Source organism: Narcine bancroftii, chromosome 6 (assembly GCF_036971445.1).
Source record: "Narcine bancroftii isolate sNarBan1 chromosome 6, sNarBan1.hap1, whole genome shotgun sequence".
Classification (NCBI taxonomy): domain Eukaryota; kingdom Metazoa; phylum Chordata; class Chondrichthyes; order Torpediniformes; family Narcinidae; genus Narcine; species Narcine bancroftii.
The window spans coordinates 71,566,298-71,580,691 of NC_091474.1; the positions used below are offsets into that span (position 1 = coordinate 71,566,298).

The 14,394-nt window shown below is 39.9% G+C and overlaps 1 protein-coding gene across 9 annotated transcripts in view; it reads right to left on the reverse strand.

The window, feature by feature from the left end:
• Positions 1-14,394, reverse strand: part of LOC138736190 (adenosine kinase-like) — a 113,575-nt gene that overhangs the window by 70,043 nt on the left and 29,138 nt on the right. For all 9 annotated transcript variants that reach the window (XR_011340136.1, XM_069885281.1, XM_069885279.1 and 6 more), the window contains exon 3: positions 10,541-10,594. Coding sequence is in view for 8 of the 9 variants with exons in the window: in XM_069885281.1 (XP_069741382.1) it covers positions 10,541-10,594 (54 nt within the window). In the remaining variant the exon portion in view is untranslated. The remainder of the gene's footprint in view (positions 1-10,540; positions 10,595-14,394) is intronic.

Below are 14,394 nucleotides of genomic sequence, written 5' to 3' on the forward strand. Positions count from 1 at the left end.
AACCACCGTCAGCTCCTTTAACTGTTTAAAGCCTGTAAAGAGTCAACAGCAGTCAGACTAGGCAGTTGGACCCCATGGGGTAGTGTTCTGTTTCCGGTCTCCACAGATTTGTACCAGTGGAAGTGCTGCCCCTTTTCCTGTTAACTCAGAGAGGATATTCTCTATGAAAGTTTCAATAATGTCTGAAGAATATGTTTCTTCTATCCTTAAGGATTATAACACCAGTCTTGTTTAATAGCTTCTCTCTCTCTCAAAACAGTTGAATTCTAAGAGGATAAACACCATCTATTGGTTAAAGATCATATATGCAGGTGGCCCAGCATAGCTTGCCTTTCCAGAAAACTGCTCATATTGCAATTTTCTGTGATTTGTGAATTCAATAAGAACAATTTTCCATTACCCAAACAGATGTAATTTGAGGGTTGCTTGGATAACTCAATACATTTTACTGCAGATCAGTTTTGGCACACCTCTGTCCAAAGGTCACAATTGATAGAATGTAATAGCTCAGGTACAAGTTACATTGAATTTCTGAAAATGTTTCCTATCATTTAGCGTGTAAAATTATTTCTTCTCATTCGCATTTTATTCCCAAATGGCACCTACAAACATCAACTGGCAATACACCTATAATGATCTCAGAGACTTTATCCACCTCTGATGGCACTGTGAGACCTGCTGAGTTCCTCCAGCATTTTTGAGTTTTTACTAAAAATGCAATTATCAGCAAGTTTTCTGCAATATAAACAAAATACAAATCAAAACCTAGTCAATCTCGCCCAGCAAGGGTGGAGTAAATCAAAGGCAAGCCTGCTGCCATTGGCAAGTTGCAACTTGTAAGTCATTCATCTAACAGCCATTATTGCCAGATAGAAAAGGAACTGCTCAGGGAGTTTCTTCATTTTAAATAACCTGTTTATTTTCCACTAAACTGATTAAAAAGAGTTAAAAGTCACTGTACATCACAGACCTTTGTTGGAAAGACAGTCTCTCCAATGTAGTCCCCACCCTTCATTGAAGAGAACAAAACCTTCGGTGAATAACTATTTTTAAAAAAAAATAGTTCCTTGTAGCTAAGATTCATTGATGACGAGTTGCAACCTGGGAAAACATGCCTTGCCCAATCAAGTTTAACACTAGAATCTAGCAGGCGACTGCAGACGCTAGAATCTGGAGATGAAAACAATCTACTGGATGAACTCAGTGGGTCGAGCAGTATCAGTAGGAGAAAAAAAAGAGGTCAATGTTTCAGCAAAAACCCTTTGTCAGTCTTGATGAAGGGTTTAGCCAAAACCCTGACCGTTTTTTAAAATCTCCCACTGATGCTACTCCACCTCCAGCAGATTGTTTTTAGAAAGGACTTCAAATATTAAGGTCCAAATGCAAGTACATAGGACAAGCCCAAAATGCCAACTTGAACAACATGGACCTGTTCCATGCTGTGTGACTATAAACAAAACAGACTTTTCCATCGCTGAATAAAGATAGATTTGAAACAAGTATTTAAGTCAATGTGATGTCAACAAATTGCAAAGAACATCCAACAAACAGAAAAGCAAATTTGAACATTACAAATTGTTTGCCCTTCATTTTCCACTGGTAGAGATTTAGTAGGTGACTGCAATTACAAAGTAAATCTGAAAATTTCTCCAGTTCATACAAATATTTACTCATCCACAAAAACTAAATGTCACTGACAGCAAGTCACCTGAAAGGTCAGCAATCTGGAGGAAAACAACACCAGCTGTGTGCTTAGCCATTCCTCTTCATGCGACTGACCCATGACTACAATGCCAGATCCAAGTCCAACAGTGTCAAGTTTTCAGACAAGGCAATTGAGAAGAAGTAGAAAATCTTGTTGAACAGTGTGAGAAAACCTGTGTCTCAACATGGAGATGATTGCAGACCAGGAGAAAGGAGATGAATGCAGACTTCAGAAAGACCAGGGATGACCTCCCTCACTACACATTAATAGCTTGGTAGTGGAAAGAAACAAGTTCTTCAGAGACAACTTAAAATGTGACTTGTCCTGGACATGGACACACATCTCCTCACTTGTCAGGAAGGTGCAACAGCAAATGCACTTCCTTAGAAGAGTGAGCCGGGCAAGGCTACCAGCCACCGTTCTGTCAACTTTCCACAGGAGCTCTATCGAGAACATCCTGGCTGGCTGCATCACAGTGCAATATGGTCGCTGCAGTGTAGGGCATCAGATCAGAAGCCAACCCACAGGACCATAAGAGCAGCAGAGGATCACTGGAGTCTCTTTCCCCATTCCAATTGATTTCATTTTCCGAGATCTTTGTTTGAAGAGGGTTCGCAAATATGTGATGACCCCTACCTCCTTGAACACATCTTCCACCTACACTAATCAGGAAAGCGCTAGAGACATGCATCTTCTTCCCACGGGCAGTTAGTGCAATAACTGCTGAACAGCTAAAACAACTCCCCATATAATATTTATTTTTAAATATGTTATATAGGTTCTGTATGTATATATCGATTGTCTAGATGTGTGTTGGCCATGCTTTGCACCGTGGACTGGAGAATGCTTTCCTCAGGTTGTATTGATACAAATGAATTTGTACTTTCCATTCAAATGAGCAGCTTAAAGTTATAGAATTATAGAGCATAGAAGAAGGATCTTCAGCCAATGAGTTTCTGCTCACCATTAAGACTGAATATACCTGGGCATCATGCTTGACGCAGAAATATCGACCATAGAGCCGGTTTCCATGCTGTATGTTCTGTCAACTTGGCTTCATGAATTTTTACCAACTGAGAGCAGTTTGGTTTCCAATGAATTTGCACATACTTTTAAAACAAAACTTTTAATTAAATTGCTACTTTATAATCAATTCCAAAATGACACAGTAATGACACAAGAAACTTTTACAAAAGCCTGAGGAAGTTATTAAGTCAAAGATTTGAACCTATTCGACAGAGCAGAATAGTTTACAGTTTATGTCAATAATAGTCACAAAAAAATATGATTTTTCAGGCAAAAGGAGGCAACGCTGTACAATGGTGGGTTGTTTCTGCAGAGGATGTGAAACTGGATATTAACCATCAACAGGGAGGGTGAACTTTATGTATTCTACTCAAATAAATTGGTTGAAACTGAGAACACCTGGAAAGGAGGTTTCAAAGTTAAATAATCATTCCCATTTGCCTGATAGAGGAGAGGGAAAGAATAATTCTAACCACAGATCAGAACAAGATAGAAGCTTCAGGCAAATGCAAGAATATTCATGTCGATGCCTTCTTCGCCAAATTTCAGGAACTGAATCCTAATGAGAACTACAATGTCTCCAGTCAAATAATTAAAAATCTCCAATGACGTGACATGGGATTAGCACATTGATGCAATGATCAAGAAAGCACACCAATGCCACTTTCTCAGAGGTAAAAAGTTTGGCATCTCCCTTGTCCTTAACAACCTCTGCAGGTCCACCATTGAAAGCATACTTTCTGGATGCATCACAGCATGGGATGGAGCTGCTGTGATCAACATCAGAATAAATGACAGAAGGCAATGAATGCAACTCAGAACATAATGCAAGCCTTCCTTCCCTCCATGGAGTTCACCTGCATCTCCCACTGCCTGGGAAAGGCAGCCAACACACTGATCTATCATGCCCCGGTGTTATGGGCCCAGAGGACCCCAAAACCCAAGAGCAAAAGAAATTCACCAAGACAAATGGTTACTTAAACACAGTCTAATCTCACTTTCTCACTCCTCCAAGTTCACCCGGTATCAGGCAATTCTTATACTGAGCACAGAATTTAACATTTATGAATTTCACCAGGGTTTGGTGCTTGAAAGGTAAATGGTTACCACTCAGGAAGGTTCTTGTCAGTTTTCAGAGAGATATTTGTTGCTCATTGTACACTTCAGTGTCTTGCCGAAGAAACTTGCCCCATCAGGGTTTTCCAGATGATAACCTCTTTCTTTCAGGTTACCACAGAATTCCTTTTTGTTTGCCTTATTTCAAGTGAGCCAGCCATCTCCTCTTGTATGGACCACAAGGGCTTTGAACAGGCTGAACTAAGAACTCACAACCCATCCTCAAAATGGGGTTTTTCACAAGCTTGTCATGTTCCAGTCTCAGCTGCTGCTGGACTGAATTATTTCTCTCTCTGCTTGCAAAATCACATGACCTTCCTAGAACAGCAAACTGCACTCAAGACAAAACAATAATCCATTAGTCCACAGCAGGTCCAATTAACACCTACTTGTGAAGTCCTTATAGGATTTTTTCAAAGTTTTTGCAAAGGCACTTGGAGCCTGGACTGTCTGACTTGAGCCAAGCTCTTGCATTTAAAGCATATCTACATACAATATTTCTTTGGCTTGGCTTCGCGGACGAAGATTTATGGAGGGGGTATATAAAATATAGCACACCTGGACATACTCTCTTCTCCCACCGCCCACCAAGAAGGCTGAAAAAGTGTGAACACATGCATCAAAAGGCTTAAAGACAATTTCTTCTTCACAGCCAGACTGGTGAATGAACTCTGTAATAGTACCATCTTGCTACCCTTGCTTGGTGCTAATTGTAATTGTTTACTCTGCACATAGCTAATGTAGGAAATAACCTGCTGTCTGTTTGCAGAAGAACCCCTCTCACTGAACTAGTTGCCTTGTGACAAATAAAACAAACTAAAACTAAACCATAATTGGGTAGCACATAACTCCATGAAAGACCTGGGTTAGAATCCGGGTCTCTGTAAGGAGTTTGTATGTTCTCCTCTTGACCTGCATGGGTTTTCTCAAGGTGCTCCAGTTTCCTCCCAGCCTCCGAAATGAACAAGTCTGGTAGGTTAATTCGGCTGCATGGGTTTCCTGGGCAGAAGGGCCTCCTAACCTACTGCATCATTAAAATAAATAGATTGACAGATAGATAAATAAGGAGTGAAAGGGTATCAGCTAAAGGTTTTCTTGGAGGGAGCAGCATCAGTTCTGGAGAGGATGGGATTGATTGTTGGAAAGAAGTAATGAACTGGAAAATAGACAAAAATAAATCAGAAGTAAAAATTTAAATGGAAATAAAGGCTAATATAAAAAAAGCAGGACAAAAATAAATGAAAAATTACAAAAGGGATAGCAGGAATAAGAAGATTTAGTTGATGTCTTGTTAACAGGAAATGAGCAAGATTAAAGGACGTTGTGTTCAGACAAGAATGCACTGCAAACAAAAAAAAATGCTGAAACATATTAATTACAATGATCAGAATGAAAAGTTGGAACAGAGGTAGAGGTAGGAAAATTAAAGTTAATGGCACCATCAGAAACTGACCAAGAAACCGGGCAATGGTTTGGAATCAGGTTCATATCTTTAAGACAAAAATTTAGACAATCACTAAAGGAAGGAGTTTAAAAAATTTAGAACCTCAGATGTTCCAGAGTACTTCAAAGCCAATTAAAAACTTCTACGTTATCACTACTGTTTCCAATGGAATTGGAATGAGCAGCCAGCTTGTTTACAGTAATATGACTCGACATGCAATATGAATAAGGAAGTGTTAAATTAGCATGGTGGTAATACAAATTCCTCACACCATCAGTAGAAAATTCAAGTGAAATGTAAACATAGGCAAGAAGGAGAAAAAAAATCATTGCTCTGGAAAATTGTGATTTTCCTAATAATTACAATTAGAAAGTAAACGAGGAACAGGAAGCACAATTCTCAAAAAATATTTTAAAGTATGGGCTACGTATCACTGCAGGGATATGACAATGCCTGGATCCAGCCATAGAATTGCTATGGCTTTGGGCAAAAACTGATGAAAAAAACAAAGGCATCCATCTTAAACGTGAGAGCACACAAAGGTGCTGGAGAAATTCAGAAGGTCAAAGGCAGTCAACTTTTCACAGGCCTGAGCCCTTCCTCAGGAATGAGGTAAAAATACACAAACACCTGAACGAAAAAGGAAGGGAGAGGAGCACAGTATCCCGAGGTAATACTTGGATTCAGGGAGAAGCTGAGAATTAATAGGAGAGTACAGAGGGCTAAGGAAGAGGAAGAGAAACTGAGGAGTAGGGAAAGAACAATACCAGGGCGGGTTACACAACCTGTCCAAACCAAGGCACAACTCAGGAGATGAGAAGTGATCAGAGTTGAAGTTAATCAAAAATTCCAATGTAAATATACACCTTAGACTGTATTTTGTGGTAACAAACTTGAAAAGAGTAATCACCATGTGTTGTTTACAATCATGTCATTTAACTCAACAGAAGTTGTTTCAGAGAACAAAGTTCTATAAATGATTTATTTTGAATGTAACTAACTCCAAGGTTAAAAGCAAAATAACACCGTTATCTGTAATGGACACATATCAGTGTTTTTCTAGCAACTCTTGAAAATAAGAGAATCAAAACAAGATTTCACCGTCGACAATTTCCTTTCAAGCAATGGCTTTACTAAACACAATTTTCATCAGCGGAAAGGAGAATCATAAGGTTTCATTATCTTCATTGCCACAGTTCAATGTAAGCATTTCTTCCATAATCATTCCCTCACCAACAATTCCCTGAGTAAAAAAGTACTCCAGACATAAAGTAAAATGCAGTATATCACAAAGGGTTATGATCTTGTGAAAAATAAATCTATTTACAAGGATGCTTACATGTTTTTTGAACAATGCACAATAAATGAATACGTGCGCCACACACACACAACAAAAAAATATAAAGACAGAAAACTGCAGATACTGATTGTAGTGCAATACATAAAAGTGTTGGTGAAACTCAGCAGGTCATGCAGCGTCAATGGGAGCAAAGGGAGATTTGAAGATTTATATAAACTTATGTAGACTCAATTTTTCTCCTCTATTCAAGTACATGAGATTGTTGGTCATTGAACCGTTAACTCAGGCAATCAGGCAGAATGAGAATATTATACAAGGATTGGACAGGACGAATATAAGATTAATTTATTTGCTGATGATGTTTTGATATATTTAACTAATCCGATCAATCTTTAATTTATTTGCAAAAATTGTTTAGAATTATATGGTAAATTATCTGGATATAAAGTGAATTGGGATAAAAGTGAAATACTGTGACGGCTCACCACAAGGCAGGTGAACCGGCCCTGCTTGTTAGCCACGCGGCGGGGCAACCGGCCAAAATGGCACTGTCGGGGGTATCCCTTCCTTCCAGCTCGGGGATCAGAAACCCACGTTTGGGGACCACGTGACGCCCGGATGACGTCAGCGCCCTCCAGCACGATTCTCAGCCAGGTCCAGGCTGGGAGTATAAGTGCAGCCCAGCAGCCTGCAATAAACTAGTCTGCTCACTGAGCTCAATCCATCTGGTTGCGTGTGTTATTGCAGGAAAAGTGTAGCCGCCGCTACAATATTTCCAATTTCTGAAGGAAATTACGATCAATCTAGACAAATTAGTAAATTTCAATGGACTGATAAAATTGTACTTAGCGATAATGATTGATGTAAATTTTCAATCATTGTATAATTTATGTACCATTAATGAGAAAGATTAAAGCAGATTTGATTAAATGGAAAGATTTACCTTTAACTTTAATAGGTTGAGTAAATTGTATAAAGATGAATATTTTTCCGCAAATTCAATATTTGTTTCAATCGATTCCTTTTTCTCTTCCAAAATCCTTTTTTCAAGATTTAAATAAAGTAGTTCGAGAATTTTTATGGAAAGGAAAATTAACAAGAGTAGCGATGCATAAATTGACCTGGCAGTTTGCTTTGGGAGGTTTGCAATTACTTAATTTTTTTAATTATTATGAAGGAGCTCAATTAAAATTTATTAATCACATGTTAGATATTTCAAATCCTCCTAGTTGGGCAAGGGTGGAATTGGCTGCGATCTTGGAACCTTGTCCCCATCAGTTTGTATTTAAATGGAACACTGTCTTACTAAAGAAATATACTGTACCAATTTTTAAACATTTATTAGAAATTTGGACTAAAAAGAATTTATTAATAGGATCAAAAGGTAGTTTATCAGTTCCTACCTCAATATATCAAAATAAATTGATTCCTTTTTCATTGAATAATAGAATTTTAGAAGATTGGTGGATTAAAAGAATAAAAGGTTTGCAGGATTGTTTTGAAGAGGATAAATTTTTATCATTTAATCATCTTAAAGAGAAATTTGGGATTTTAGAGAATTCTCTGTTTATTATCAAATTAGGGCATTAGAGAAAGACAATTTTGGAAGTGAAATGAAAATTTCTAAATTAACTAAATTTGAATTTATGGTTTCATATTTTTCAGATAAAGGTTTTATATCAGAAATGTATGCATTATTACAAGATACAATGGTTAAAAAAAATTTAGATACATCTAGGATTAAATGGGAGCATGATTGTGAGATTAGTCAGGTGGACTGGGAAAATATGTGTTATGATGGGTTGATTAAATTAATTAATGTAAGATATAGTATGGTTAATTATAATTTTTTGCAATTACAATAATATTTAATCCCTGAAAAATTGAAAAAATATGGATTTAGTAATTCAGATTTGTGTTTTAGGTGTGGATTATGTGTTGGAACATTACACAGTCTCTTTGGTTTTGTGATAAAGTTCATCCTTTCTGGTTTAAAATTAGGAATCTTTTTCAAAATTTGTTTAAAATTCACTTTCCTTTAGATCCAAAATTTTTTTTTGTTGGGCTATTTTATTCCGTTAGTGGACTTGGGGTTGGATAAGTCTCAGACAGCGTTTATTCCTCTAACATTGACAGTTGCTCATAAATGTATTGCTGTGTCTTGGAAAGATGAAGTGGAGTTAAATGTAGTTCGATGGCTTAATGAGTTGAAGTCGTGTATCTACATGGAGAAAATTACATATAATTTACATAATAATTATGATTGTTTAAATTAAGATGTGGACACCATATATGAAGAATATGAATTTAGTAATATTGTAAATTACTGAATGTTTTTGTTTATTTTTAATGCTTCCCTTGAGGGATCTGTTGTGGGAGGGGGGAGGGGTGGGTTTGTTTTACTGTTTTATTATTAGACTACTTATTCTGTAAAAGTCTGTTTATTTTTATTGGAAAAAATACTAAATAAAGTTTTTTTACAACTACATGAGATTTTCTTTTTCTAGATGGTCTCCTACTGGGTTGCTAATATTTGCTATCTAACTTTTTGGATTTTTTATTCAATAAATTGGATGTCCATGAAGGACAGATTTAGAATTGAGATCTAGATAGCAGTATTCAGTGGGCTTCTTCTTGCGACACCTCTTCCATTTAGCTTTTCCAAGATCAATAGGAATATATCTGATCCAACGCCAAACATATATTGAGAATCTGGTTCCAATTTGGGAATTTTTTTTATTTTTAAAAACTTTAAAACTTTGTCTTATTTAGTGCTATATCTTGTAATTACTTTTTTCAATCATCAATAATTGATCAATCTTTCTATATAAGGAAAAATCAAAGGTATTGTTTCTTTTACAAATTCATTTAAGGAAGGACATTTAATGTCTTTTGAACAGCTGGCAAGCAAATATGATTTACCAAATATTCTTTCTTTTAATATTTACAGATTAGAAATTTCTTAAATACCATATTACTGGATTTTCCATTTGTATATCCACCAGATTTCGCTGATATTTTTCAATTGATTCCTTTTCAGAAAGCTTTAACTGGAATTATATAGGATGGATTATTAAAATTACGGCCAGTACTTAATGATAAGATTAAAAAGACTTGCGGCACCAATACCTCTTTTCTGATGGCAGCAGTGAGAACAGAGATAGTATGGTAGTATGGATCCTTGACAATTGCTGATGCTCTCCGATGGCAGCAATCCATATGGATTTTTCTCGATGATTGGGAGAGGTTGACTTGTGATGCACTGGACTATGTCCATTACATTTTGTAGGGCTTCCCACTCAGAGGTATTGGTGCCCCCATACCAGGCTGTGATGCAACCGTTCATTTCACTCTCGGTTACACAACTGTAGAAGTTTGCCAAGGTTTCCAATAAAATTCTGAATCTCCACAAACTCCTTGGAGAGTAGTGGTACTGACGTGCTTTCTTCATGATGATATTAGTGTGTTGGGTCCAGGAAGGATCCTCTGAGATAGTGACTCCCAGGAATTTAAATTTGCTCACCCTCCCCACCTCTGATTCCCTATTCACTGGATCGTACACCTCTGGTTTTCCCTTCGTAAATGCTACAATCAGCTCCTTGGTTTTCGTGACATTCACTGAGAAGTTGTTGTTGCTGCACTATTCAACCAAGTTTTCAATCTCCCTCCTGTATGTTGACTCATCACCCCTTTTTATATAGCCCACAACTGTGTTATGTTTTAAGGCAAAGCTCTCAACCCAGTACATTATTGTCTTCTTTCAATCACTAGTAATGAACTCCGTTGACTTCCCAATGGGCAACTGTGAGGCAAAGTTTTCCACCTTCATCCAGCAGCATCATTCTGGACGTATCAAGACAACAAATTCTAAAGAAGCCCATCGTTTACAACCTTGAAGTTATTTTCAGACTCCTTTAGCTAATATAATCAAGATTTGAAGTGCACTTACAGTTCCTTGTGTTTCTCATCAGCCAGAATCTGGTCATTTGTCTTCAATCCATACCTTTAAATCAGATCAAAAGTTTATTTTAATCTGATCATACATATACAACCATACAAAACAGCATTTCTCCAGACCACATAACACACATACACGGCACATAATTATATAAGCAGAGAATATAAATATATATACATATTTCAGAATAATTTACTCCTATTAATTTGTGAGATCCAAAGTTACAGGATACGTACAGCCATCAAAATATCATTCAGTACCACCCAAAGCTATACATTATTGACAATTCTCACTTTCATAAAGAAAAAAAAATCTTGATTATAATAGAGTATAACTGAAAGCAGAGTACAGTATTTTTTGTCAGGAAAATAGAGTTAAACTGTAAAAATGTAAATTCAGCAATGAGTAAAAGCAAAAATTAAGCAACATTTTTGCATATTTACTCTTTTTTCACAACTACATCAGGCAGAGACTACTTTAATGTCTCTTTTTGTGGTGAAGTATTTATTACAACAAAGTTAAAAGCCTTTCAGTCCTCAGCTCCAGTGATAGAATCCTTTTTATAAGAGGTGCCCCACCTCAATCTCTGGCGCTGAAAATATCAAGGTCCCCCATGGAAGACTTGTTCAAGGATCCATGGAACCTTGGCTGTGTGGATACAGAATTGGTTTGCCTGTAGAAAGCAGAGAGTTGTCATGGACAGAAAGTATTCTGTCTGGAGGTCAGTGCTAGTGGAATTTTGCAGGGGTCTGTTCTGGGACCACTGTGCTTTGTGATTTTTTTTATAAATGATCTGAACAAAGTAGAGGGATGGGTCAGTAAGTTTGTGGATGACACGATGGTCAGAGGTGTTGTGGATGGTGTTGAATGTTGTCAAACGTCACAGCAGGATAGAGACAGGATGCAGACTTGTGCAGAAAAGTGGCAGATGCAGTTCAATACAGATAAAGTCAAAACTGAAGGCAGAGTACATAGTTAATGGTAGAATAGTTAATAGTGTGGAAGAACAGAGGGACCTTGGTGTCAAATTCAATAATTCTCTCAAGGCTCCTGCGCATGTTGATGTTAGTTAAGATGATCTCTGGTATGCTGGGCTTCATCCATCAGGGGATTGAGTTCGTGAGGAAATGTTGCAGTGTAGCAAGGCACTACTGCAGAGCGAGAGAAGAACCACACACACACTGGTGTACGTTAAGACTGATTTATTGGTCTCCCCAGCCCTGCATTAAAAGGCCCAGCTTCCCACCACTGGACCCAGTATTCCCACCGCTGTGGACAGAAGTGGCATCACCAGCGAGCTGGCCTTTGATCCCTCCATGGAGGCTCCTGGCCAGTGAAGGCCATTAGTGTTCATGGTCTTTCTGCACTCGCTGTGTTAGTCTGCCATTTTGAGTGCCAGTTCGCTTGCCAGGTAGCAGGCCTGAACTTGTTGTGCGGACGCCGTTATCTTCAGTTGTGGTCCGCCTTTGCTAAGGCAATCTGCCCCTGTAACGTGGTGGCTGTGTGTTGACTGGTTGGTTTGCGTACAGGTGTGCTGGTTTGAGGTGGTCAACAGTGAATATCCCTTCTTTCCTGCCTATGTCCAGCACACATGTTGACCCATTGTGCCTGATCACCTTGTATGGTTCTTCATGTGACCATTGTAACAGTGCCCAGTGTGTTCCCCTGACAAAGTCGTACTTGCAGGTCCTCATGTCCTTGGGGATGAAAGTTTTTGTTTACCCATGCTGTGTGAGTGACACTGGGGCCAGGGTACCCAGTCATTTCCTGAGCTTCTCCAGGGTTGCTGCGCGTGGCTTGTCCAGGTCTTTGGCAGCAGACACAAATTCCCTAACTCTGCTTCTGAGGCGTTTAGGTCTTCTTTGGGAGCTGTACAGATCCCCAGTTGGACCCACGGAAGCTCGTCTATCCAGTTGGGTCCCTTGAGCCAAGCCATCAGTGATGCTTTTAGGTGTCTATGGAACTGCTTCACCAGCCTACTTGCCTGGGGATGGTATGCTGATGTATGGTGGAGCTGCATCCCCAGTAGGTTTTACCAACACTGTCCACAGGTTTGATATGAACTGTGTGCCTCTGTCCGAAGTCATGAGTTCTGGGACTCTGAACGTTGTCACTCAAGTGTTTATCAGGGATCTGGCACGGGCCTTTGTCATTGTCTCTGTCAGTGGAACTGTTTCTGGCCGTCTTGTGAGCAATCGACCATCGTCAGTAGATATTGTGCCCCCGAGGACACTGGCATTGGTCCCACAATGTCTATGTGGCTGAACCTTCATCTCACCGGTTCAAATGACGGCCAAATTGGCTTGTTTCCGTGCTGTAATTGTTTTATGGACTGTGGGGGGAGGGTTGCTTTTGGACTTTTGGCATCTGGATGTGTGCAGGTTCTGACCCACTGGCTGACCTACTTCCAGATGCCATGCCATACAAACTTGCTGGCTACCATGAGAATGATGGCTGGGTGTGCCAAGTTGTGTACATTGCAGACTTGTCGTCGACAGGTAGGAGGTACTATGGAGCTGGGGTGACCAGTGGATACATCGCAGAGGAGCACTGTGTTACCTGGACCTACCGGGATGACTTCCAGGTGGAATCCCGACACCATGGTGCTGTATTGGGTTCACCTGCTGCACTTTTGCCAGAGCTGTATCGTCTATTCCCTGGGACAAGGACTGTATGCTTCGCACCGTTGGTCGTGATAAAGCATTGGCCACCACAATGGTCTTCCCAGCTATGTGTTCGATGTCATGTGTGACAGGTGCCTCTGTTGCCGACACTTTATTAAATGCAAAAGTCAGTGGTTTCTGGTCCGTAAAGACTTTGAATTGTCTTCCTTCCAGAAAGTGGCAGGAACACCGGACTCTGAGGAACAACGCCAAGAGCTCTCGGTCAAAGGTGCTTTATTTCAGCTCGGGTGGTCGACGGTGCCTGCTGAAGAAAGCCATAGACTCCATTGTCCCTCTGGCTGGATGTGTCCACTGTGAGGGCCGTCAGGGCACCCGTCCTGTGGCCTTCTCGAAGGATGTCAATGATTCCTTCTCACAGGTGATTTCTTTCTTCCTTTCTTTCTTCCTCCCTGCCATTAACGTGAACAAAGGGGCATATTATGCAAGCCACTGCTGGGGGTATGAAACGGTGGTAGAAGTTGATCATGCCAGCGAATTCTTGTAGGCCCTTCACCGTGTGAGGCTTGATGAAGTGTATAACGGCCTCTACCTTCTCTGGCAGCAGTGTTGCTCCATGCCTGTTAATCCTGTGGCCCAGGAATGGACTGGTTTTGAGCCTGCACTGGCATTTGGCCGGGTTGATTGTGAGGCCAAAGTCGTTCAGGCAGGTGCATAACTGACGCAGGTGAGCTCAGTGCTCCTTGCAGTCGCGGCTTTCGACTAGGATGTCATTCAGGTAGATGATTGTGAACTTGAGATCCCGTCCCACTGTGTCCATCAGCCTCTGGAATATCTGGACTGCATTTTTGAATCCAAAGGGCATCCTCAGAAACTTGAACAGGGCAGTCTTTGGGACATCATTTAGGTGGATCATGATCTGGTGACAGCCCTGGAAGAGGTCAACTTTGGAGAATCTGCTGGCCCCCTGTAGATCTGCTATGAAATCTTGATTGTGCAGTACAGAATATTGTCTGGCATCGAGGCCTCGTTCAGGTGGCGCTAGTCTCCGTGTGGCCTACAATCTCCTGCTGCCTTGGACACCATGAGCAGTGGGGAGGCCCATCTTCGCACGATCCCCATCTTCTCCATATTCTTGAGTTCTTTCTTGGTGAGGTTAAGTTTTTCTGGAAGGAGGCGGCGTGCCCTGGCATGAATCGGAGGCCCCTATGTGAGAATGTGGTA